At 36.7% G+C, this 22,179-nt stretch overlaps 2 protein-coding genes across 2 annotated transcripts in view; one reads left to right on the plus strand and one right to left on the minus strand.

The window, feature by feature from the left end:
- LOC308420282 (vomeronasal type-2 receptor 1-like) overlaps positions 1-16,123 on the minus strand; it is a gene marked incomplete at both ends in the record, with an annotated part of 28,209 nt that extends 12,086 nt beyond the window's left edge. Inside the window, 3 exons of the mRNA XM_080916240.1 lie at positions 1,075-1,935; positions 4,440-4,731; positions 15,888-16,123. Of these exons, the coding sequence (XP_080772366.1) occupies positions 1,075-1,935; positions 4,440-4,731; positions 15,888-16,123 (1,389 nt within the window). The remainder of the gene's footprint in view (positions 1-1,074; positions 1,936-4,439; positions 4,732-15,887) is intronic.
- GNRHR (gonadotropin releasing hormone receptor) lies at positions 11,055-15,627 on the plus strand (the record flags this gene model as incomplete). The annotated part of the gene is given in 7 exon segments (XM_080915325.1): positions 11,055-11,094; positions 11,553-11,629; positions 11,633-11,659; positions 11,663-11,941; positions 11,945-12,007; positions 12,009-12,089; positions 15,433-15,627. Coding segments are annotated over 7 exon segments (762 nt in total).
- Positions 16,124-22,179: the final 6,056 nt, after the last annotated feature.

Raw genomic sequence — 22,179 nt, forward strand, 5'->3', positions numbered from 1 at the left:
AAATGTTTTCTAGTCTTGTCTATTGGTAGGATAATCTTTAAACTTAAGTAAATAATAGGTATTGCTTTTGGTCTCTTTTAAAACACTCATATCGATACATTTACCAGCTTTGTAGAGTCACAGAATGAAGGATGTTACCTGGGGTCTAAGAGCACCAGCACTGAATGCAGTGTGAACACCTGAAAATGAAAGTTAAGTGGAAGTGCAATTGTCCCAGCCTCCGTGGTCTCTTGTAAATTGACAGAGTGTAATATAAGAGTAAAGGGAAAATGATCAGGCAAAGAAGAAGGAAGACATTAGTGATATTAAGTGGACCTCCTTTGGTGTTGACAAGATCAAAGCAGGGATACCCAAGTTCCCCATCTATGTAAATGGGAGGGATGCACACAGACAAGCAGGAATTATATACATGAGCACAGTCCTGGCAAGAATGTTCATATCTTATCAACATGTGTTGTGTGACAGAAGATGATGGACAGGCACAGTAAATGCTAATATCCCAGACTCCAGCTATAGTTTTTATCCCCTAACATCCTCCTTTTTGTGTGGCACTCACTATATTGTAATAGGACCTTAGATTTTAGTCTTTCCTTTAAATAGATAAGACAAATTGTTAAGAACAAAATTTGTAAGGATTGTAAGAACAATTGTAGATCCAGGACTCATCATAATCTGGAAAGATATGAATGTCTGGCTGACATGAAGCTGACATTTTGGAATCCAAGCAATGATATTGGATTACAGGTTGCATAATGTATATTGGGAATTGATTAAAAGAAATAATTGGAGTCACTACCTCATTTTTTACTCTTAGAGACATTTATATTTCATTTCTGTAAAGAATACAGGCATATTTGTAAAATGCATTATTAAACTTTTGATGATACATGTTTGTTATCATTGACAAGAAACCTAGTCATTTGTAAGAAATGAAGATTTAAAAGGAACAATCAGGTCTTCCTGACAAAATATTATGTAATAAAATCATATGGAACAAAGAATTGATTTCAGTGATATGACATGGGAGTAAAAACTTGATTTACTACATGCTCAGAACAGGGTTAAACAACGTACCCCATAGAACTCAAAGCCAGGTATATTTGGATATACTGGATTTTCCTTATTAGCTTCTTCTCTTTTATACTGATCTATGGCATAAGCCAAGAGATACACAGCTTGTTTGACATTGTTTGTGATTCTTAGCTGAGAAGTATCCAGATAGGTATTTTTTAGATCTTCCAGCTTCTCCTCTCCAGTGCAGAGCTGATCAGACATGGCATACAATCTGTCTTCTTTCCCAGTCATATTCACTCTGTGGTCCACATTGTAAGGCACACTGCTGTTGGGCCAGGTACAGTTAAAAGCGGTTTGCCAGAATTCAATGGTCAAGACATCATTTGGATCCTTGCTAGGGTGTACATCATAAAGAAATTCTTTTAATCCTGGTATGACACTTCTGGGTATTGCAAATCCAATGGTTCCACCAAAATAGGGAAAATACTCAGGCTTTGCAATGAGAGCTGAGGTAATCCAGGCTTCGCTGGCTATCCATGTCCTGTCCGTTATGTTATGATGAATCACTTCCAGCACAAAGGGGCTCAGGTCAATGTCAGAAGTATAAAGCACAACGACTTTGGCAGTGGAACTCTTTACTGCCTCAACAGCTTGTTGCATTTTCTCATTGGAGTAAAGTTTTGGAATGGTTTCAGAGAAAGCAACACAGAGGTTGGCCCTCTCCATTTTTTCCCTAATTAATTTTATTCCATTTTTACCATAATCATCATCAGTTGCTATAATACCTACCCACACCCAACCAAAGTGTCTAATCAGATTTACCATGCCATCAGTCTGAAAGTTATCACTGGGTATTGTGCGAAGAACATTTAGAAATTGATTACTTTTACGAAGTATTGAGGATGAAGAGGCATAATCCACCTAAAATTGAAAATATTCATGGTTATTGGATAGCAAGAGCAAAAAATAAATGAAGATGATAGCTTCAGGGTATTCCAGAGGGAGCTGAACACTGATTCCTTTGCCCTCACATTTTTTCTATAGGAAATACATTTTTACCTTTTACTTTTTATTTTCTGCACTTACTGGGTGTGGGTGGAGACAATTCTGACCACACTTTTGTTGCCCTATCAACAAAAAGATTTCATGGCTTCCAATTGTTAATATAAAGACATTAGTATCTCTAATGTTCATGGGTGGGACCTCTGCAGTGTCAGGAAGTTCTCTTGCACTTTCCTCCATCTTCCTGGACATTAGTGACTCCCCTGAGTCAGTACATCCAGTCTCTTGATTGCCATTACTGTCTCATGTGCAGAGATGATGGACTGAGTGCAAGTCTCAGTCTGCACAGTCTCATAACTTTGTCTTCTGTAGGTTCTCCTTGTCTTACCTCTGATTTTTTAATTATGTTCTATTTTTTTTCTGTGTTTTAGATTCCTGCTTTCTGGCCTCCTGCATATGTATGTCCTAACATTTTTCTTGAGTGACATGAATAAATGTGCTCTTCCACTCAGAAGACTAAACACTCTTGTACTACAAAGTTACAAGAAACTATCTTTTTAATGTACATTGTCAGATAAATGAAAGCATGCCCTCTCACTTGGGTAGTAGTCCTCCATTTCTCTTAGCTTTCAGGGAAAACAGCATGTAGAACATATGTACTTGTTACTCGGATTGCCTCAATCTTTGTGTTTTTCACAAGAAAATTAATATCCTGATAACCTATACTTGTTCGTCTCTTAACACTAAAATTTTAAACTGACGTTTTATTTTATTCTTTTTTGCTGAGTTAGTAAAAGGCATTATTAAGGGGTATATCTAAATGTTTCTAGTCTCCATTTAAGTTCCTGAGAGTTTAGAGGAGACAGAATTCATCACAACTCCAGTTTGAATAAGTTATACTAAGCCCACTCCCAAGATATATGCCAAGTCACCAACCGTTCCTTTTATTCTTTCCCACAGTATTTTCCTTTCCTATTCTTCCCATTCACATTTCAAGATCTTTAAAATAAATACTGTATTTTATTGACATCGTGGGTAATTAATGCAGCATCTGTCTACAACTAATCCATCCCTGGACTTTTTCTGGACTTTTTCAAAAAAAATTTAAAAAAAAAAAAAAAAAAAAAAAGAAAGAAAGTTAAGAAACGTAGGAAACTAGGAAGGGAGAATTGGAAGAATGATGAAAGAAATAAAACTAAAGAGGAAAGAAGGGAGAAAATATAAGAGCACGAAGTACAGGGTGGATGGAAGAAAGGGGATTAAGAAACTGTCATTCCTTCAGTAGGATGATCAATAATTTTGTTCATCATTTTATCAATATATCCTGACACTTTACTGACACAGTATTCAGAATAATTCTAGAAATTTTTATTTTCTTAATAATGCATTGTAATTACTTATTTTTATACTTACACATGTCCATGTTTCTGGTTTTAAAATAATCTATCTCATTTTATGTGAAATCCCAGTCTCATTTTAGCATGTCAGTGTGATGCTTTTGCTTCTGAGTCTCAAGCATCAATAGAGACTCAAAGAGAATAGACATAATATGTAGTCACTGATAATTGGATACTAACTCCAGAAAGCTCTGAACCCCCCAGAAACAACTCACAGACTATATGAAGTTCAAGAAAAGAAAAAAAAAGAAAAGAAAAAAACCATTATGCTTAATCCTTACACACCAAGAAAACTTTTACTAATTCCAGGTTACATCCCGTTTTACATGTACTTTATGCTCATTGTAATGAATAAGATCTTAATGTACACTATCAAACCTTTAAAAAAAAAAAAACAAGCCCTGACAAAATGTATTCGTATACTTCTTTGCAAAAATGCTTCAAAGTTGTACATTTATCTTTGTTTTTTAAAATAAAGTGGTTAAAAAAAAAAAAAAACAGTTTCTTATTCCAGCCCCTAGACAATTACCAAGTATTTATGGATAACATCTACTCTACTCCACACTGTGCTCTGAGCCCACTGAACAAACATGTTATTCAGTGCAGAAGGAGGCTCCAGCAGTTTGATCAAACTGATGTGCCCACCAAATAGGCAGTGATTCACATTTGCCAGGGCATAGTTGAGCAGAGCAACTGAGAGATTCTGAACTCATTTTATCTTCTCTCAGTAACTTAGTGCAGCATCTCTGGACCTAATAAATATTTGGGTTAATTTCTATATGCTCTTTGTATTTCTCTATCTCTTTTTTTTCTTTCTGTTTTTTTTTTTTTTTTTTTTTGAGACAGAATTTTTTTGTGAAAAATCTTTGACTGTCTTTGCACTCACTTTGTTGAGCAGGTTGTCTTTGAATGCACAGAGATTTACTTGCCATTACCTCCCAAGTTCTGGAATTAAAGGAAAGGGACACAACTCCTGGCAAGTGTTTGTATTTCTTTCTAAGCACATAGCACACTATTCCAAGATACCTGAGGTATGTGATAAGCCCCTAGAATTCTTGATACAGCAATTGTCATAGTTGTTCCTCCTGTTCCAATAATTCCAAATATAAGTTTTCCAGTGCTGTTTCTCCATTGAGGCTTATATTCATCCTGCCCTGTTAGAAACACCAAAGATGACTCTATTGCTTTGGAGGTGGAGAAACAGTTGTCAAATATCTGATATCCCAGAGTGTGTTCAGGCAGAATATCCTTTCTCTCATTAATCTCCTTGATGGTGTGGATCATAGTTTTCATCCAGCGGAAACCACGAAAATTAAACCTGGAAAAAGAATTTTTTTTTTTAGCTAGTGGCCCCTAAAAGTGTGGGGGTAAGTTTTTCAGGGAAAAATTTTCAATTTAGTGAGTGATTAAAGCATTTGTTGAAGGTACAACAGATACCTCAGTTTTCTTAAGGTGTCAGATTTTTCTCTTTATTAGTAACTGGTTTGAATTTTCTTGCTTTATATATCTGTGTTTTCCTACTACATTTGTAAAATTTTGTTATTTCTTTTTAAACTTGTACTTCTGTTGACAATTTTCTTAACCAAATACACCTAACAATCCCTCAGAACAAACTTTCTCATTTCATTGAATATCCCTGGAAACAATAATTCTCTAATTCTTGGACTCTTTCCTTCTAAATATTAATTATAATAATAAAAATAATTTTAATACATAAAATACTTGTTGCAGAAATTATTAAAGCCACCATTAAAATTTTTGTATTCAACTATAAAATACAACATACTGTTAAGATATGTTTAACTGAACTTGTCTTCTAGTGGTTCTCATGTAAAAATATAAGTATCAGCCTTATATTTTAATTTAGCCTTTGCTACAATAGGACATATTGCTCCTGTAGCTCATCAACACATCATTTCAAGGCCTTCTACATGAAACAACACCGAAGTCTTCTCTTCTCTCTCTCTTTTTTTTGTTTCACCTGAATTCTATACATTATTTAACAAAAAATGCAAAGCAAGTATTTAACTGTCTTCTAGCTATGCTCGGTAGCTAGCTGTACTATTTAATTTTATATCTTTTCTTTAAAAAGTCTTGTAACATACATGCCTATAAGTAATTTAGGTATTTACAATTAACAATGTGAATTTTCACAAGCCCTACAAACTGTCATTGGAGAGAATGTCTGGAGCTATTGGAAGACAGATAGCGTGGTACACTCAGGGACTGGGACCTTTCCAGCCTAGCAGGAGGGCTGGGTGACTGCCATAAAGTCTCAATACCTGCCTGCAGAGAGTTGATCTTCCAGAACAGCATCTCAAGAGCTCTCCTACTTGAGATAGAAAACAGTCACTTCCATCAGAACTCACTGCCTGCATGCAAAGATCAGAAGCAATTTACACAATATTTACCCAGAAGCAATCTCCTTCTTGAGCCCATGGGCCCTGAGACTCACAGGAGAGACAGGCTCCAGTCAGAGACAACAAGATCACCTATAATCACAGATACCAAGATGGCAAGGGGAAAACTGAAAAACTTAAGCAAGTAAACCAAAACAGTCTGGGAACATCAGAGCCTAGCTCACCCACCGCAGCAAGTACTGGATTGGCAAACACACCAGATAAACAAGACTTAGACTTAAAATCATACTTCATGATGATTATGGAGATCTTTGAGAAGCACATGAATAACTTCCTTGAGCAATTACAGGAGAACACACAAAAGTTAGAAGCCCTTAAAGAGAAAACACAAAAAACAATCAAAGAACTACAGAAAAACAACCAAACCAGTGAAGGAATTGAAAATACAAATAGAGAGACAACCCTAGAGATAGAAAACCTAAGAAAAAAATCAGGAGTCATAGATGTAAGCATCACCAACAGACTACAAGAGATGGAAAGGAGGATCTCAGGGGCAGAAGACAACGTAGAAAACATTGACACAGCAGTCACAGAAAATGCAAAAATAAAAAAGCTCCTAACCCAAAACATTCAGGATATCCAGAACACAATGAGAAGACCAAAGCTAAGGATAATAGGTATAGAAGAGGGCGAAGACTCCCAACTAAGAAGCACAATAAATATCTTCATCAAAATCCTTGAAGAAAAGTTCCCTACCTTAAGAATAAGATGCCGATGAAGTTACAAGAAGCCTACAGAACTCCAAAATACATTGGACCAGAAAATAAACTCTGTTCTACACATAATAATCAAAACACTGAATGTTCAAAACAAAGAAAGAATACTAAAAGCAGTAAGGGGAATAGAACAAGTAACATATAAATGGAGAAAAATCAATATTACAGCCAACATCTCAACAGAGACTACGAAAGCTACAAATTCTTCGACTGATGTCATACCGACCCTAAGAGAGTACAAATGCCAGCATAGGTTACTATAACCAGCAAAATTCTCAATTACCATAGATGGAGAAACCAAGATATTCCAGGGCAAAAGCCAATTTACATAATATCTGTCCACAAATCCAACCCTACAAAAGATAATAGATGAAAAACTCTAGTATAAGAAAAGAAATTACACCCAAGAATAATCAAAATAATCATGCAAGAAAGCCAAAAGAAGAAAAGCACACAAATATAAGTCTACAACAAAAATAACAGGAAGCAACAATCACTATTTTTTAATACTCGTTAACATCAATGGACTAAATTCCTCAATAAAAACACAAAGACTACCAGTCTGAATATATAAACAAGATCCAGCATTTTGCTGTGTAAGGAAACTAATCTCAGAGACAAAGAAAAACACCATCTCAGGTAAAAAGGCTGAAAAAAATATTCCAAGCAAATTATACCATAAGCAAGCTGGGATAGCTATTCTAATATCAAATAAAATAGATTTTCAAAAAAAGTTATCAAAAAAGATAAGTAAAGACACTTTTACTCATCACAGGAAAAATCTAGCAAGATGAACTCTCAATCTTGAACATCTATCCTCCAAACACAAGGGCACCCACATTGATAAAAGAAAACCTATTAAAGTTCAAAGGTTATATTGCACCTCACACAATAATAGTGGAAACTTTAACACCCCACTCTCAGATCATGAAAGCAGAAAATTAACAGAGACACAGTGAAACAAGCAGAGGTTATGAACCAATTGGAATTGACAGACATTTACAGGACATTTCATCCTAAAACAGAAAAATATACTGTCTTCTCAATCTGTCATGTTACCTTTTCCAAAATTGATCATATAGTCGGTCACAAAACATTTCTCAACAGATACAAGAAGATCAAAATATTTCCATGCATAATATTAGATAACCATAGACTAAGGCTGGTCTTTAAAAACAACAAAAACAACAAAAAACCACATACACATGGAAGCTTAACAATGCTCTACTGAAAGATAACATGGTCAAGAAAGAAATAAAGAAAGAAATTAAATGTTTTTTAGAATTTAATGAAAATGAAAGCACAACATACCAAAATTTATGGGATGCAATGAAGGCAGCACTAAGAGGAAAACTCACAGATCTGAGTGCCTCCGAAAAGAAACTGGAGAGAGCATGCACTAGCAACTTGACAGCACAGCTGAAAGCTCTAGAACAAAAAGAAGCAGATAACTGAAGAGGAGTAGATGGCAGGAAATAATCAAACTCAGAGCAGAAATCAATCAATCAAATAGAGACAAAAAGAACTAAACAAAGATTCAACAAAACCAAGAGCTGGATCTTTAAGAAAATCATCAAGATCAGTAAACCTTTAGCCAGAGTAACTAGAGGGGACACAGAGAGTATCTTAATTAACAAAATTAGAAAGGAAAGGAAAGACATAACAACAGAAACTGAGGAAATTCAAGAAATCATGAGATCCTACTACAAAAACCTATACCCAACAAAGTTGGAAAATGTGGAGGAAATAGAAAATTTTCTAGACAGATAGCAGATAGCAAAGTTAAATCAGGATCAAATAAACCATCTAAACCATCTCATAACATCTAAAAAAATAGAAACAGTCATTAAAATCTTACAACCAAAAAAGCCCAGGACAAGATGGTTCACTGCAGAATTCTATCAGACTTTTAGTGTAGACCTTATACCAATACTGTCCAAACTATTCCACAAAATAGAAACAGAAGTAACACTACAGACCTTGTATATCCAAGCCACAATTACGCTCATAATTAAACCACACAAAGACCTTACAAAGAAAGTGAACTTTAAAACAATTTCTCTCATGAATATCAATGCAAAAATACTCAATAAAATTCTTTCAAACTGAATCCAAGAACAGATCACAACAATTTTCCACCATGGTCTAGTACTCTTTATCTCAGGAACACAGTCATGGTTCAATATATGAAAATCCAACAACATAATCCTTCATATAAACTAACACAGAGGAGGAAAAAAACATAATCATCTCCCTAGATGCTGAGAAAGCATTTTACATAATTCAACATCTCTTCATAATAAAAATCTTGAAAAGATCAGTAATCCAAGGCCCATACTTAAATATAGTAAAACAATATACATAAAACCAGTAGCCAACATCAAACTAAATGGAGAGAATCTTGAAGTAAATCCATTAAAATCAGAGAATAGACGAGCCTGCCCACTCTCCCCCACCTATTCAATATAGTACTGGAAGTCCTGGCCAAAGCAATTGGACAACTGAAAGTAGTAAAAAGGGTAGATATTAGAAATTAAGAAGTCAAAATATCACTATTTGGAGATGATATGATAGTATATGAATGTGACCCCAAATATTCCATCATAGAAATTTTATAGCTGATAAACAACATCAGAAAAGTGGCTGGATATAAAATTAACTCAAACAAATAACGTGCCTTCAACAGCATGAGAAAGATATTAGAGTATCAAAACCCTTTAAAATAGTCACAAAGGCTACAAATACCTTGGCGTGACCTTAACAAAGAAAGTGAAAAATCTCTAGGACAAGACCTTCAAGACTCTAAAGAAGGAAATTAAAGAGAATCTCAAAAGATGGAAAGATCTCCAATGCTCATGGATTGGAAGGAACAATATTGTAAAAATGGCCATCTTGCCAAAAGCAATCTACAGATTCAATGAAATCCCCCAAAAATTTTCAACCCAATTCTTCATAAAGTTGGAAAGAGCAATTTGCAAATTCATTTGGAATAACAAAAAAATCTAGAAGAGCAAAACTATTCTAGACAATATAAAAATTTCTGGGGGAATCACCATCTCCAATCTCAAGCTATATTAGAAAGCAATCCTGATAAAACCACACATCATTGGAACAGATATAGGCAGGTAGATTAAGGGAACCTTATTGAAGACCCAGAAATGAACCCATACACTTATGGTCACTTGATCTTTGATAAAGGTGCTAGAAATATTTAATGGAAAAAGAACAGCTTCTTCAACAAATGGTGTTGGTTCAACTGGCAGTCAGCATGCAAAAGAATGCAAATTGATCCTTTCTTATATCTTTCTATAAAGCTCAAGTCCATGTGGATCAAAGACCTCCACATAAAACCAAGTACACAGATACTTTTAAAAGAGAAAGTGGGGTCGAGCTTAGAACACATAGGCACAGAGGAAATTTTCCTGAACACCATTGGCTTGTACTCTAGGATGAAGAATCACCAAATGGGACCTCATGAAATTGCAAAGCTTCTGTAAGGCTAAGTACACTTTCAAAAAGACAAAACAGCAGCCAACATATTGGCAAAAGTTTTTTACAAATGTTAAAAATGATAGAGGGCTAGTATTCAATATATACAAAGAACTCAGAAAGCTAGACTACAGAGAATCAAACAATCCTATTAAAATGTGCTACAGAGCTAAACAAAGAATTCTCAACTGAGGAATATTTAATGGCTGAGAAATACCTAAAGAAATGCTTCACATCCCAAATCATCAGGGAAATACAAATCAAAACAACTCTAACACCAGTTAGAAATGGCTAAGATAAAAAACTCAGGTGATAGCAGATGCTGGGGAGGATGTGAAGAAAAAGGAACACTCCTCCACTGTTGGTGGCATCGCAAGCTGGTACAACCACTATGGAAATCAGTCTGGTGGTTCCTCAAAAAATTGGACATAAGAGTATCTGAAAACACGCTATTCTACTCCTGGATACATACCTCAAAGATGCTCCAACATATAACAAGTACGCATGCTCTACCATATTTATAGCAGCCTTATTTATAATAGCCAGAAGCTGGAAAGAACCCAGATATCTATCAACAGATGAATGGATACATAAAATGTGGTATATTTACACAATGGAGTACTACTCAGCTTTAGAAAAAAAATGACTTCATGAAATTCATAGGCAAATGGATGGATGCAGAGACTATCACCCTGAGTGAGGTAACCCAGTCACAAAAGAACAAGTATGGTATGCTCTTCGTGGATACTAGTTCTTGAAAGCTCTGAATATCTAAGAAACCATTAATAGACATTATGAAGCTCAAAAAGAAGAAAAGCCAAAATGGGATGCCTCAGTCCTTCTTAGAAGAAAACAAAACACTCATGGGAGAAAATTCAAGGTCAAATAGAGGAACAGGGATAGAAAAAATATGATTCAGAAGCCACCTCACCCTGGGATCCACCACATATGCGGTCACCGAATCCAAGCATTATAGCTGATCCCAAAAAATACTTATTGGGAGGAACCAGATATCAATGTCTCCTCAGGGACTATGTCAGAGTCATATAGATACAGGTGAGCATACCTTCAGCTAAGCATCTGACTGAACAGAGTGACCCCAATGAAGGTGCTAAAGAAATAACTGAAGGAGCTAAAAGGGTTTGAAACCTCATGGGAAGAACAGCATTACCAACCAACCAAACCCTCAAAACTCCCATGAACTAAAACACCAACTATTGTGCACACATTGAGAGACCTATTGACCCAGTTGCTTATGTACCTGAAGATACCAGTGTCTGGCTTCAGTCTCTCATACTGTGAAATAGAGTGCGTGGTGTGCCAGCCATTCTCTGTAACTGGTTGAGACTGGAAAAAGCTGGAAACTAGGTTTTCTTTGTGAGAAACATTCACATGAAGTTGAAAGCCCAAGAAAGTAATAGTTGCTTGTTTCTTAAAGTCAGGGCAAGCTGGCTGAAGAACAGGTTACCTTTCTAATAAGACTGGCTGCTGTCTTGGAGCTTTGACGTTTCTAGGACATAATTGTGACAAGCAACAAGAGTCAACTGCATGTTTAGACTGCATTTGTGCTTCACGGGATCAAAATCACTGCTAAGCCATCAACAGCAGCATTTCCCTGATGTAGGGTAAGCTCCCAACTCTAACCTTATCTGGAAAGATCCCAGTGAGAGTGACTTTCTTCCTTTTCCTACTCTCCACTGCCTTCAATGCTTCTTTTCTGTTGAAACTGCAGAAGTGGGCACAGAAGAGGAAGACACGAAAAAAGCTCGTGAGGGTGAAGGTGCTTTTAAAGCCTTTGACCTTAGCCAATCTGCTGGAGACATTGATTGTCATGCCACTGGATGGGATGTGGAATATTACCATCCAGTGGTATGCTGGAGAGTTCCTTTGCAAAGCTCTCAGCTAGCTGAAGCTCTTCTCTATATATGCCCTGACCCTCATGATGGTGGTGATTAGCCTGGAAGATCTTTGTTGTACAAAGCTACAGCAAGCTTGAACAGTCTATGATCGGCCTAGCCTGGATTCTCAGCAATGTCTTTTCAGGACCACAGGTAAACCATTACTCCTGAACTTGTGTGAACACAATGGATTCCTAACTAATCTGGAGTCCAGGCAGCACCTATTGAGTGGCCTTTAAGAACTTGGTTCCTGAAAGTCAGGGAGTAGTCTTTATCCCTGACTACGCTGTTTTCTTGGGCAAAATTTTTTACTCTCCCTGAGTTTCCATTGATTTACTTAGAAAATGGGGTAAAAGTCTACTTCACCTGCTTTTATATTAATTAGGTGAATCATGTATTCAAGTGTTATCTGTATTAAAACAACTCCTAAAATATCTTCTCACAACTAACTACATCCTCTTTCCCTCCTCCTTTCTCATTTTTCCTCTTAGGAAGATTTGAAATAGTGGGTTGCTATGTTCCCAGCACTGTGGTCAAACTAAAGGCCCACAGCCTCAGTCTTCCCGAGGGAATACAATGCAGTCCCTTTGGGCTCTGCATCTTCTCTTTTTCCATATGGTATTGCTGAAATGGATTTAATGGTTAACGGGGAAAATGTTTAAGAGCCATGAAACTTACATAGGTAAAAAAATATTTAAACTTTTCTTACTTGAGTTTTATTATGTACTAAGAACTCTGTCACTGCAACCAAGAAAAAAAATCTTGATTATTGTTTGTCCTTGTCTAATTACCCTGCAAAAATCTGACTTTTGAAAGAAAATCAGAACACTGAAGGAAACATTCCTGCAACTAATAAAGAGTTCATCATTGACAGATGAATAAAAAAACAATGTTCATTCCTGTCCTTGTAAATGCACATTCTGTTAGGTGTGGACAACAAATGTGAAGACAAATGTCTTCCTCAGCCACTCTCCACTTTATTTTCAGAGACAGGGTTCCTGGATCTTGACTTGGTTATCCCAGCTTTCCAGGAAGCCTTATTGGTTTTCCTGTTTCAGTTTACTGAGCCTTTGGGTATCAGATTTTCCACATGCTGAGCTGTGTTTTTTTGTGGCTCTAGTGCCTCTAATTCAGTCCTCTTTCTTGCAACACAGATATTTTACTAAATGAGCCATCTCCCTAGACCAGTGTGGGTTAGTACCCTGGTGCCAGGGTACTGGTGCCAGTACACCTTGTGCCAGGGTGGGTTAGTAACCTGGGCTGTGTTGGAGCTCCCCATTCTCAGCACTGGAAAGAAGAAGTAGTGGGACAGAAGACATATGAGGAAATTCTGGGTAAAGAGGAGGCCTGGTAGTCAGCATGCAAAGTCAACAGACAGACAAATTAAAAAATAGAAAATACCCATGCAAATTTAAGATATATTTTATTTCAAGATCTGCAAAATATCCTCATGCTTTGAGCCTGTATCTATATGTTTACATTAGCCAAAAAAAAAGTTAATTGTTCTCAAACCAAAATGTTTTTTGCCCCACAAACTGGGCTATTTACAATATTTGAAAAACTGGAATAATCTTCAAGATCCTTGGTGGCTTCTCAGATGTTTTGGAGTATTCTCTATTTGTAATAACACTTTATGGAGAGATGACTCTGGAGTGTGAATAGAGCAGGCAGTGAAGCGTGCAGCAGGCATCTTACGGTTATTAAAACTGCATTGAAGGGACTGGGCCCTTAACCATCAACAAGGAAAACATCTCAATGTGAACAGGTGAGGTGTGGGGAGAGTTTTTTTTATTCATTGAGTTCTATTAAGAGTCCCACAACACAATTATACATTATGTATCATTTTTCTTAAAAATATAATATAAATTTAACTTGTGTGTGCATTAATGAAAGCAAGATATAAAACATTTTCTTCTTTGCATCATTCTATTGTAATACTTTCAGAGCAATAAAATCTTCTTTTATATAATTTAACCCATGGCCACATAAAACTAGTATTTTATAAAATTTGTTAATTTCCAAAAGAAACTTCTCCATTTAAATAATAAAACCGTTACTGTTAAGTAAATAAAGGCACAATGAAATAACATTAGATTAGATCCACCCTATTTTCTGAATAGAGAAAGTGAGTCTTTTATAGAGGTTCTTATATTTAGGAGACTTTGTGTTACATGATAAAAGTGTAAACCACCTGGAGAACATTAAAACTGAGTACAAAATTGGGGAATTGTGGAACATTAATGGTGAAAATGAATTATATAGAACTAATTTTAAAGAAATATGTTAAAATATAAAACTAAAGAGTATCCACTCAAATCATAATTATAAATATTAAGCACATAACTCAAAAATTCATAGTGAAGAAATGCAATTTTTCCAGTGGGTATTTTTAATTCTCACATCATTTCTATCATACGACATACAAAATTGATTCTTTTTATACTTGAATTTTTTATGTGCATTGGTGTTTTCCTTCTCGTATGTCTGATAAGGGTGTTATAGAAAGTCCTAAGCTGCCATGTGGGTCTCGAATTGAACCGTCTTCCTCTGGAAGAACAAACAATGGTCTTATCTACTGACCCATCTCTACAGACTCTCAGAATTATATGTAATAGGCAAAGAATTTATATTGAAATATCTGAAACCTAGGATACAATGTATATACTTGTAATCACAGCATGAGGCACAGGGGTAGGAATTTTACAGTTTGAAGGTAATTTACTGACACATTACGGTTAATGGGAAGACGTCTCTGTAAACCAAAAAGAAAACCAATATCAATAAGAGGAATTACTGTATTTCCCATCTGACCTTTTGTGGGAAATCAACTTGCAGAGTTCCAGTATAAAGTGGACTCTAAGTCAAGTCATTGAAATAATGGAGATGAAGTGTGGGGAATTAGATAGAGAGCTGACAGCCGTGACTAAGCGATGGGTGGCTGCTGTGGTATCACAGTCATCATCACTACTTCCTGTGCCTTCAGTGTAAACTGAAAACCACTTAGAGAGATGAAGAAAGTGTTAGCTGGAGACTCATCACTAATCTCACATTCTTAGCAAGAGACTGCTATGTCCAATAATAATTGGATTTGGAACCTTTATTAAAGTAAAAATGTAGTGATTGAAATAGATATAGTGATGGAGGAAACTGGAAAACCAGCTATAATGACCACACAGCCTCATGGAAACATCTGCTGTATAAGGTACAATGTCTAATATGATCAGTACCTTTGCTACCCTCATACTATTGACAATCATACGTTTATTTTCAAAAGACTCAGAATTGATAGAAAAAAATGCAGTTTTATGCCAGCAATAGGATTGTAGGTTATTGATTTTGTTCTCTTAATTTATGGCATCATTTTTATGTTTAATTTCTCTTTATTTGTATGTTTAAGATCCATATATTAACTTGATGTGTCCCAACTTTCTTTTTCTGACAATAATTGCTGTATTTAAGCATCGAGCATTCTATTTTTTGATATGATATCTTTCAGGGGGGAGCAGTATGGACAGAGTTTTCCTGCAGTTCACAATCCCATCGAGAACCTTTCCTCAGACACCAAGCAGAGTTCCCCGACTGCACACTTGGACCTGAGTGTGAACCATTAACAGTGAAGCTGCAGCTCACTGTGCAGCACCTGTGCTCCTCACACGTCAGTGCTCACTCACACGGCACAGAGGTCTTCTGAGCGTGTACATATTCTTCTGCAGATGTGGCATGTATCCCTCCTCTACATGGCTAACGAGCTTTTACAGACATTTTTACTGCTGCTGCTGATCAAAGAGAATCTCTGAGAACCTGCAACAGAAAGCCATTCCCCCTAAAAACTGACATAAAGGCAAATAGTGCCAGCATGAGAACTTATCTTAAATCTTGGTTCCAAGCCACCCATCTTTCTGACCATACAAATAAATTAATGTGAAGAAAAAAGATGTAACCATGACTTACCCCTCACACATGGCTGATTCTATTTCCTCATCAGAGTCACTTGTTGGCATGGTCCTATAGTGAACAGGAAACAGTCCTCCAATAACAACATAATGGTTCTCAGCTTCTACATATCCAGTCAAATTAAACCTGCGCAGCAACCTGCATGTCGCATTCTGGTTTTTATTTTGAGCATATAATTCAACCCACAAAAATGTAGTTAATCCCAGAAGCAAGCACTTCTTTCTGCTCGCCATTTAGTCTGGCTAACTTGAGGATAATGAAAGTTTCAAAGTGACACAGGTTTTCAGGAGGCACCTGCATGGAGTGTGGAAGTGTGTCTGTGCTTAACCCAGTAACCAGCTTTCTGCTCCTGACTAATTTCATGTTGTCGACTCAGATGTCACAATCACTTGTAAGTTATGGATCTGGAATAAGATCTGAACATAACTTTGAGAGGAGACTCCTGGTTGGTTCTCCTGTTTACTTTGCGATGATATATAACATCAGAACCACGGGATTCAGTCTGAAAGTTATTTTCAGTTGTAGAAACTGTTCCATCTTGTTTGGCACTGCCAGATTCATTGAGTTTCACTGCAACCAATTTTTTGAATTTAGGCATGTCAGGCAGGCTCTACGTCTTCGTCTATTTCTGCTCTCTTGCTTGGTGGCCCTCATTCAGAGGGCTTGTTTCTAGGTCAATGTATCATGATTCCTCTCCACTGAGTTTTAAACATTCCTTTTCCCACCTTTAAAATAATGTTCATAGAACTTTGTCAGAGAAAACATTCAGTATACATTTCTGGATCATGGAAAATATGTTGAACATTTGACTAGATGGACTTTCTTCCCACAACATTTTGAGGAACAAGTAGAAATAATTAAAAAAAACACACCTTGACGTATGTTTTACTTATAATGTTGAAGTTTATAATAAACTAGAAGCACTGTACTAGCTGGAGCTCATGGAGTCTTGTGAATCATTTGTGGGCAGTTGTGGAGGCTCACAGAGTTTAAAAAACCAACCACAGACAGAACATAACCTGGACTAGGTTGCCTGCACACTTGTAGCATATGCGCAGCTTACGCTTCAATTGCAATTGCAACATTTGAAGTGGGGGCTCACCCTGATTCTCTTACCAGCCTCTACATCCTGTTTCCATAACTATGTGCCTAATCCTGTAGTGACTTGATGTGTCCTTGTTGGAATGAAGTAGGGAAAAGTGACTGGGAGTGATTTGATAAAAAGATGACATGGGGATTTCTTTCTTTTTCTCCTCTAAAAAGAGGGCAGAGAATGGGGAGATCATTGCAAAGGGTAAATGGGAGGAGACATGGGACAGGATGTGTGGATTCAAAGTGAATGAATAAAATAATTTTAATATTCCTTGGTATATGAGTTTTACTTATTAAAATTAATAATAAATTAAAAGTACTATGTAGGTAACTCAGAATCAGCTATACTATAGATACATACTGGGCTACAATGGGTCTGTAGAGTGCATTCCTGAATGCATTCACTGATCAATGCAAAACTCAAGAAAGTGCAAGTAAAAAAAGATAGCAAAGCAGCACTAAAGACTGCATTCACTGTTTCTAAAATTTAGCATTATTTCTTACTTGTTCAAATCTCTAATATTTTTAATAGGTGAAAAATTAGCGAATGTGAGCAAGAAGAGAAATGAAGTTGTCTTTCCTCTTTCTTATGGTTTTACAACCAGTTGTGTTTGGGTTTCCATATATGTTTCATTTGTACTCGATCCTTACCAACACACTAGAGGACTATATTTTGTAAAAGATTTAACTTTTTCATAATTCCCTATATTCTCTCATTGAATATGAAAACATATCTTCTCTTTATATAATTAATACAAATATACTAGTGAAAAAAATCCTCTATTTAAAAAAAACATTTTTTCCACAAGTACTCTTGTTACTGAACCCTTATATTCATTTGTTTTTCACATGATATGGTTGTAATCATCAGTCACCCTGGCTACACCTCACTATAAAGTATGATGACTCCCTCCACCTAATCCTCACTGAAAGATGTCTTACATTTGGTTCAGCCTTCCCACAGAAAGGATCTTGTTTCTAACTCATTGGTGAACTAGGAGTCTGTGCTCATTTTGCACAGCTGGCTCACTCTTCTAAAGTCACCCTGCAGTGACACACTTCCTTTGACCAAGTGCTATCTGTGTTCCAAGTGTCTACAGTCTTTATTTTCCAAAGTGTGTAGGCCTCATATAATTTCCCTGATATTTTCTAGGTATTGCTGACCATCCTTTGTGAGTAGCCTGAACATCAATGGCTCTCTCCCTACATCCTTTACAGGATTTGGCTTCATCTAATAAAATGTCTGACTGGTTAGAGAGCACTCAGATCTATCAGCATGAGAATTTCTACAGAGCTTCTGCGCTCAGTCCAGAACTTTTCCACAATGACTCAGAATGATGCCTCTCTCAAGCTTGGCCTCCCTTTCTTTCTAGATGGCAGCTGTTCGGAGATGATTACCACTTGGTTGTCAAGGATACCTCTTAGAAAATTATGTTTATCATTCACAGTGACTTGTCATAATTCTCACAGGAAATGGTTCTCTAGCGGCTATGAAATGATTAATACCTATTATTTTATATTGTTCCTTTAAAATGAGTATTTTATACTTTAAATTAGTACTTTATGGATTAGTCTGTCTTACATGATAAAGTAGATTCAGGTTTAGGAGGCTTCTGATTTGTGTAGCAGCATTTGTTATCCAGTTTGGGACCCTGGAGAATACTGACTATTTCTATCAGTGGAGCAGCTGTGTCAGCTGCTACATGACATAGAATAGGTGAGAAAATGCTATGTCTGTACTCTCCTTAGGAAGGTTGTATGGTAGTTAAATTACTCATTTTCAAGCAAACCATCCCAGGTGACTTTTTAATTTACTTTTCACAAATCATCAGATATGGGCTCCCATGGTAAAAGTTAGAATAGAAACACAAAATGTCCTCTTTCACTCTCATTAAAAAATAGGACACAGGTGGATAAGAATATCCCTCTAGTTTCTTACTTGGTTCACTTTTTCTTCCTCACTTAGGATCACAGAACTTTTCATTTTTTACTCTGAGCTCCAGAAATTCTCATGCTGTGAGTGCATATGTTCGAGAGTCAAACTCAATACCTTACTACCATGAATACTGCCAGAATTAGCAGTATAAAACTTGTTTTATTGCCTTGGAAGAAGATGTTGTTTTTCTCAAAGTATTTTGAACTGAGGTATAAGAATCCCTGACTCAGGAAAATGATACCATATGGATGTTGATACAAGTAACCACGGTGTTTAATTGCATATGAACACAAATAGCCTTCTGGGTCTGACTTGAGACTATACGCTCCTCCATTGTCCTTCGCTGTGTTTCATTCTTACGGATCTCTAAGAGCACTGGCAGTAATCAGGCTCTTGAATAATAATATAAAGAGAATCTGTTCAGGCTTGTATTTGCCAGGGAGCAAGGAGGACACCTGAGCCCCATAGTCTCCTCGGCACGGAGTATGTAAAGGTGGTATAAATTTAGGGAAAGCTCATGACCTATGTACGCTGCTGACGAATTCTGTTGGGTATTATGAGAAGACAGAGCATCATATAAGTCATGGGTCATGGATCAAAACCTTTAGCCAGACACAGCTTATGGGACAATAATTGCTTATTACCTTTTGCAGCAAAATTGATTCAGGTTTTTGACCAGTTTGGATCTCAGTTAATGATGGAATAATAGTGTATGCATGGACACAGTAATCACCACCATGTTTCCTATACAGAACTCTCTGAATCAGCAGGAAATCAACAGTACACTTAGCTTCATGTTTCCTAGGTCCTCTTCTAACTTCAAAGATGTTGAGATCAGCTTATCTCATACTCCATGTCATTCCATGTTGTGGACCACAATGTTCTTTCACACTTTGCTTTGTCCCGTGAGACTTTCCACTAGAAGCAATGTTTTCATTTTACTGTACAGTGGAAAATTCTGTGTTCCTGGTTTGGCATTGCTAGAAAAGAAGTTATGGCATTGTGATATTTGGAAATATAGATAATATAAATTTATCCTTTTGAGAGGGTTTTGCATCCTTGGGAGTCCAATCAGTACTAGAATGAAAAGAATAGTACAGAGGGAGAATATTATGCTTTAGACAGTGTAATGAAACCTTACAGAGAAAAAAAACCTCTTTCTTTTAAAATAAAGAGAGATAGCTTCATTATGAGTAATTCTTACAGTAAAAAGTGCAGGCCACCAAGACAGGGTGTATCCTGGGTAATTTTTAACTAACTTAACACAAACTATTGGTACCATGGCAGAGCACATTAGACTCCAGCAATTGCCTCCATCAGATTGTCTTATGGCATATCTTGATGTTTAATTGATATAAGAGAACCCAGTCTAATATGGAAGATACCATCCTTATAGAAGTAGGTGTGGGATAATGAAAATAGGTAGCTGAGCAAATCAGTGAGTGCAAGCCATTAAGCAGAATTCCCCTGTGGTCTCTGATTTATTCTCTCTCTTCATATTGCTCTATTGGCTTATCTCAATAAAACCTGCAACATGTAAGTCAAACAAATCCTTTTCTTTTATTTGTCTTTTGCTGTAGTGTTTACTACTATAATAAGGGACCCATGTAGAAGTAGACAACAGGGTTTGGCAGATTGAGTGGAGCCATTGGCTAATCTTTCAGTGGATCCTTCTTTGTTCCTTCCTGCAGATCCCCTCACCTTCTGCTTATAGTTTATTTCAGTTGAATTTTTCAAATGCCAACACTGAAGATATTTTTTTTTCTTGAAATTTAGTACCCAATCAAGGCTAAGTTAAATAGTTCATAATTATCTCACTGAGTACTAGAAAGTCAAACATTTACTCACACTGGTACTAGAAGGTACTCTGCATACTAAACACTGGAAGACAATCCAGTTATAAATACTTGTATCTACACTGGTGAACTGTCTGTATGATATTCTAGTGCAACAGTTTCCCAAACATTTTGAGGTTAACCAAACACTCTGTGGTGGTATTAGGGTCTATCCCAAGAGGTGGAATACTGACACTGCTTTTGTGGTCAAGAACCTGAGAGTAGATAGGGGAAGATCAATTATTCTGCTAATAAAAGTAGGTATAAAATGATTTCTAATGAGACTCTTCAATATTCATAGTCTGACTCAAAGTAGCGTCCTCCTATAAAATACATGGAAAGTTACACAATGATTCACAACTGGACTATGTGTAGAATGTGAGAGACTTTGGAACACTCAGTCCTAAGCAGGAGGTTTCCAAGTAATCCATCGACTTAAAAATATGAGAAGAGTCTGGATAATGAGGCACAAAATTTGTAAGAGCCAGTAGAATGAGAGATAGCTGTAAATGAAAATTAGTATAGAAAAAACTAGGTAATAAAATGTCAGCACACAAAAAAGCTTGGGTGTTGTAAGAAATTGATGACAATGACTCATCTCTAAATTCTCTGAACACAGCACAAGATAGATGGTTACTTCAGTAACTTTTCTAGTACATTCTTCTGTTTTTATATGTCTAAATAATGGTAGGTATATACCCCTGCTTCATATTATTTTCAGTGCTTAAACTACTATACATATCATATTAGAATCACTAGTATAATAATCAATTTGTATGTCCTCAGATGCAGTTTCTACTGCAAAACAATCACTTAAATATGAAGAATTTAAAAATTAAATAAATGAATAAAATTAGTGTGGGACCTTGAGCCAGAAATTCCACATAGTTCTGTGGCAAGAGGTAGGAGGGATCTCTGCCACTTCTGCTGTTAGGGTCTGGCTGGCACACTTGCTCCTGCATGAACAAACTAGCAAAAACCTGGTTTGACTGCTTCTGGTGCTGAGTTTGGCTTGCCCACTTTCTGATGCTGCCACGCGGCCCTGGGCCAGGCTGAACCAAGCCAGCTAAAGGCTTTGGTGTGGGATGCAAGAAGCTTCAGAAGAGTAATTCTCTTCCCAATCAGAGGTGTTATCAGCTCTTTAGAACTAATTCTCTCAGGTGGTAGAATGATTCTGACATGCGGCATTTTACTCTCCACCCAATCCCCAGTATATACACAGTTTTAAAATGGTTTGGAGTCTGACCATTGGTGCTTCCTATTGGTTTGGTCTAAGGGCTTGGGAAGACCTTGTCCACATATTTGGGAGTGGACCTGTTTCTGCCTGAAGCTCACATGACCTGGGAGGGTCCTGGGTCATGGCTGGTCTGGCTGGGCACCATGTCACATCTTCCTGCAACACCCTAATGGCCACTGTGGTGCTCAT

This window comes from Micromys minutus (genome assembly GCF_963924665.1).
Source record: "Micromys minutus genome assembly, chromosome: 4".
NCBI lineage: Eukaryota > Metazoa > Chordata > Mammalia > Rodentia > Muridae > Micromys > Micromys minutus.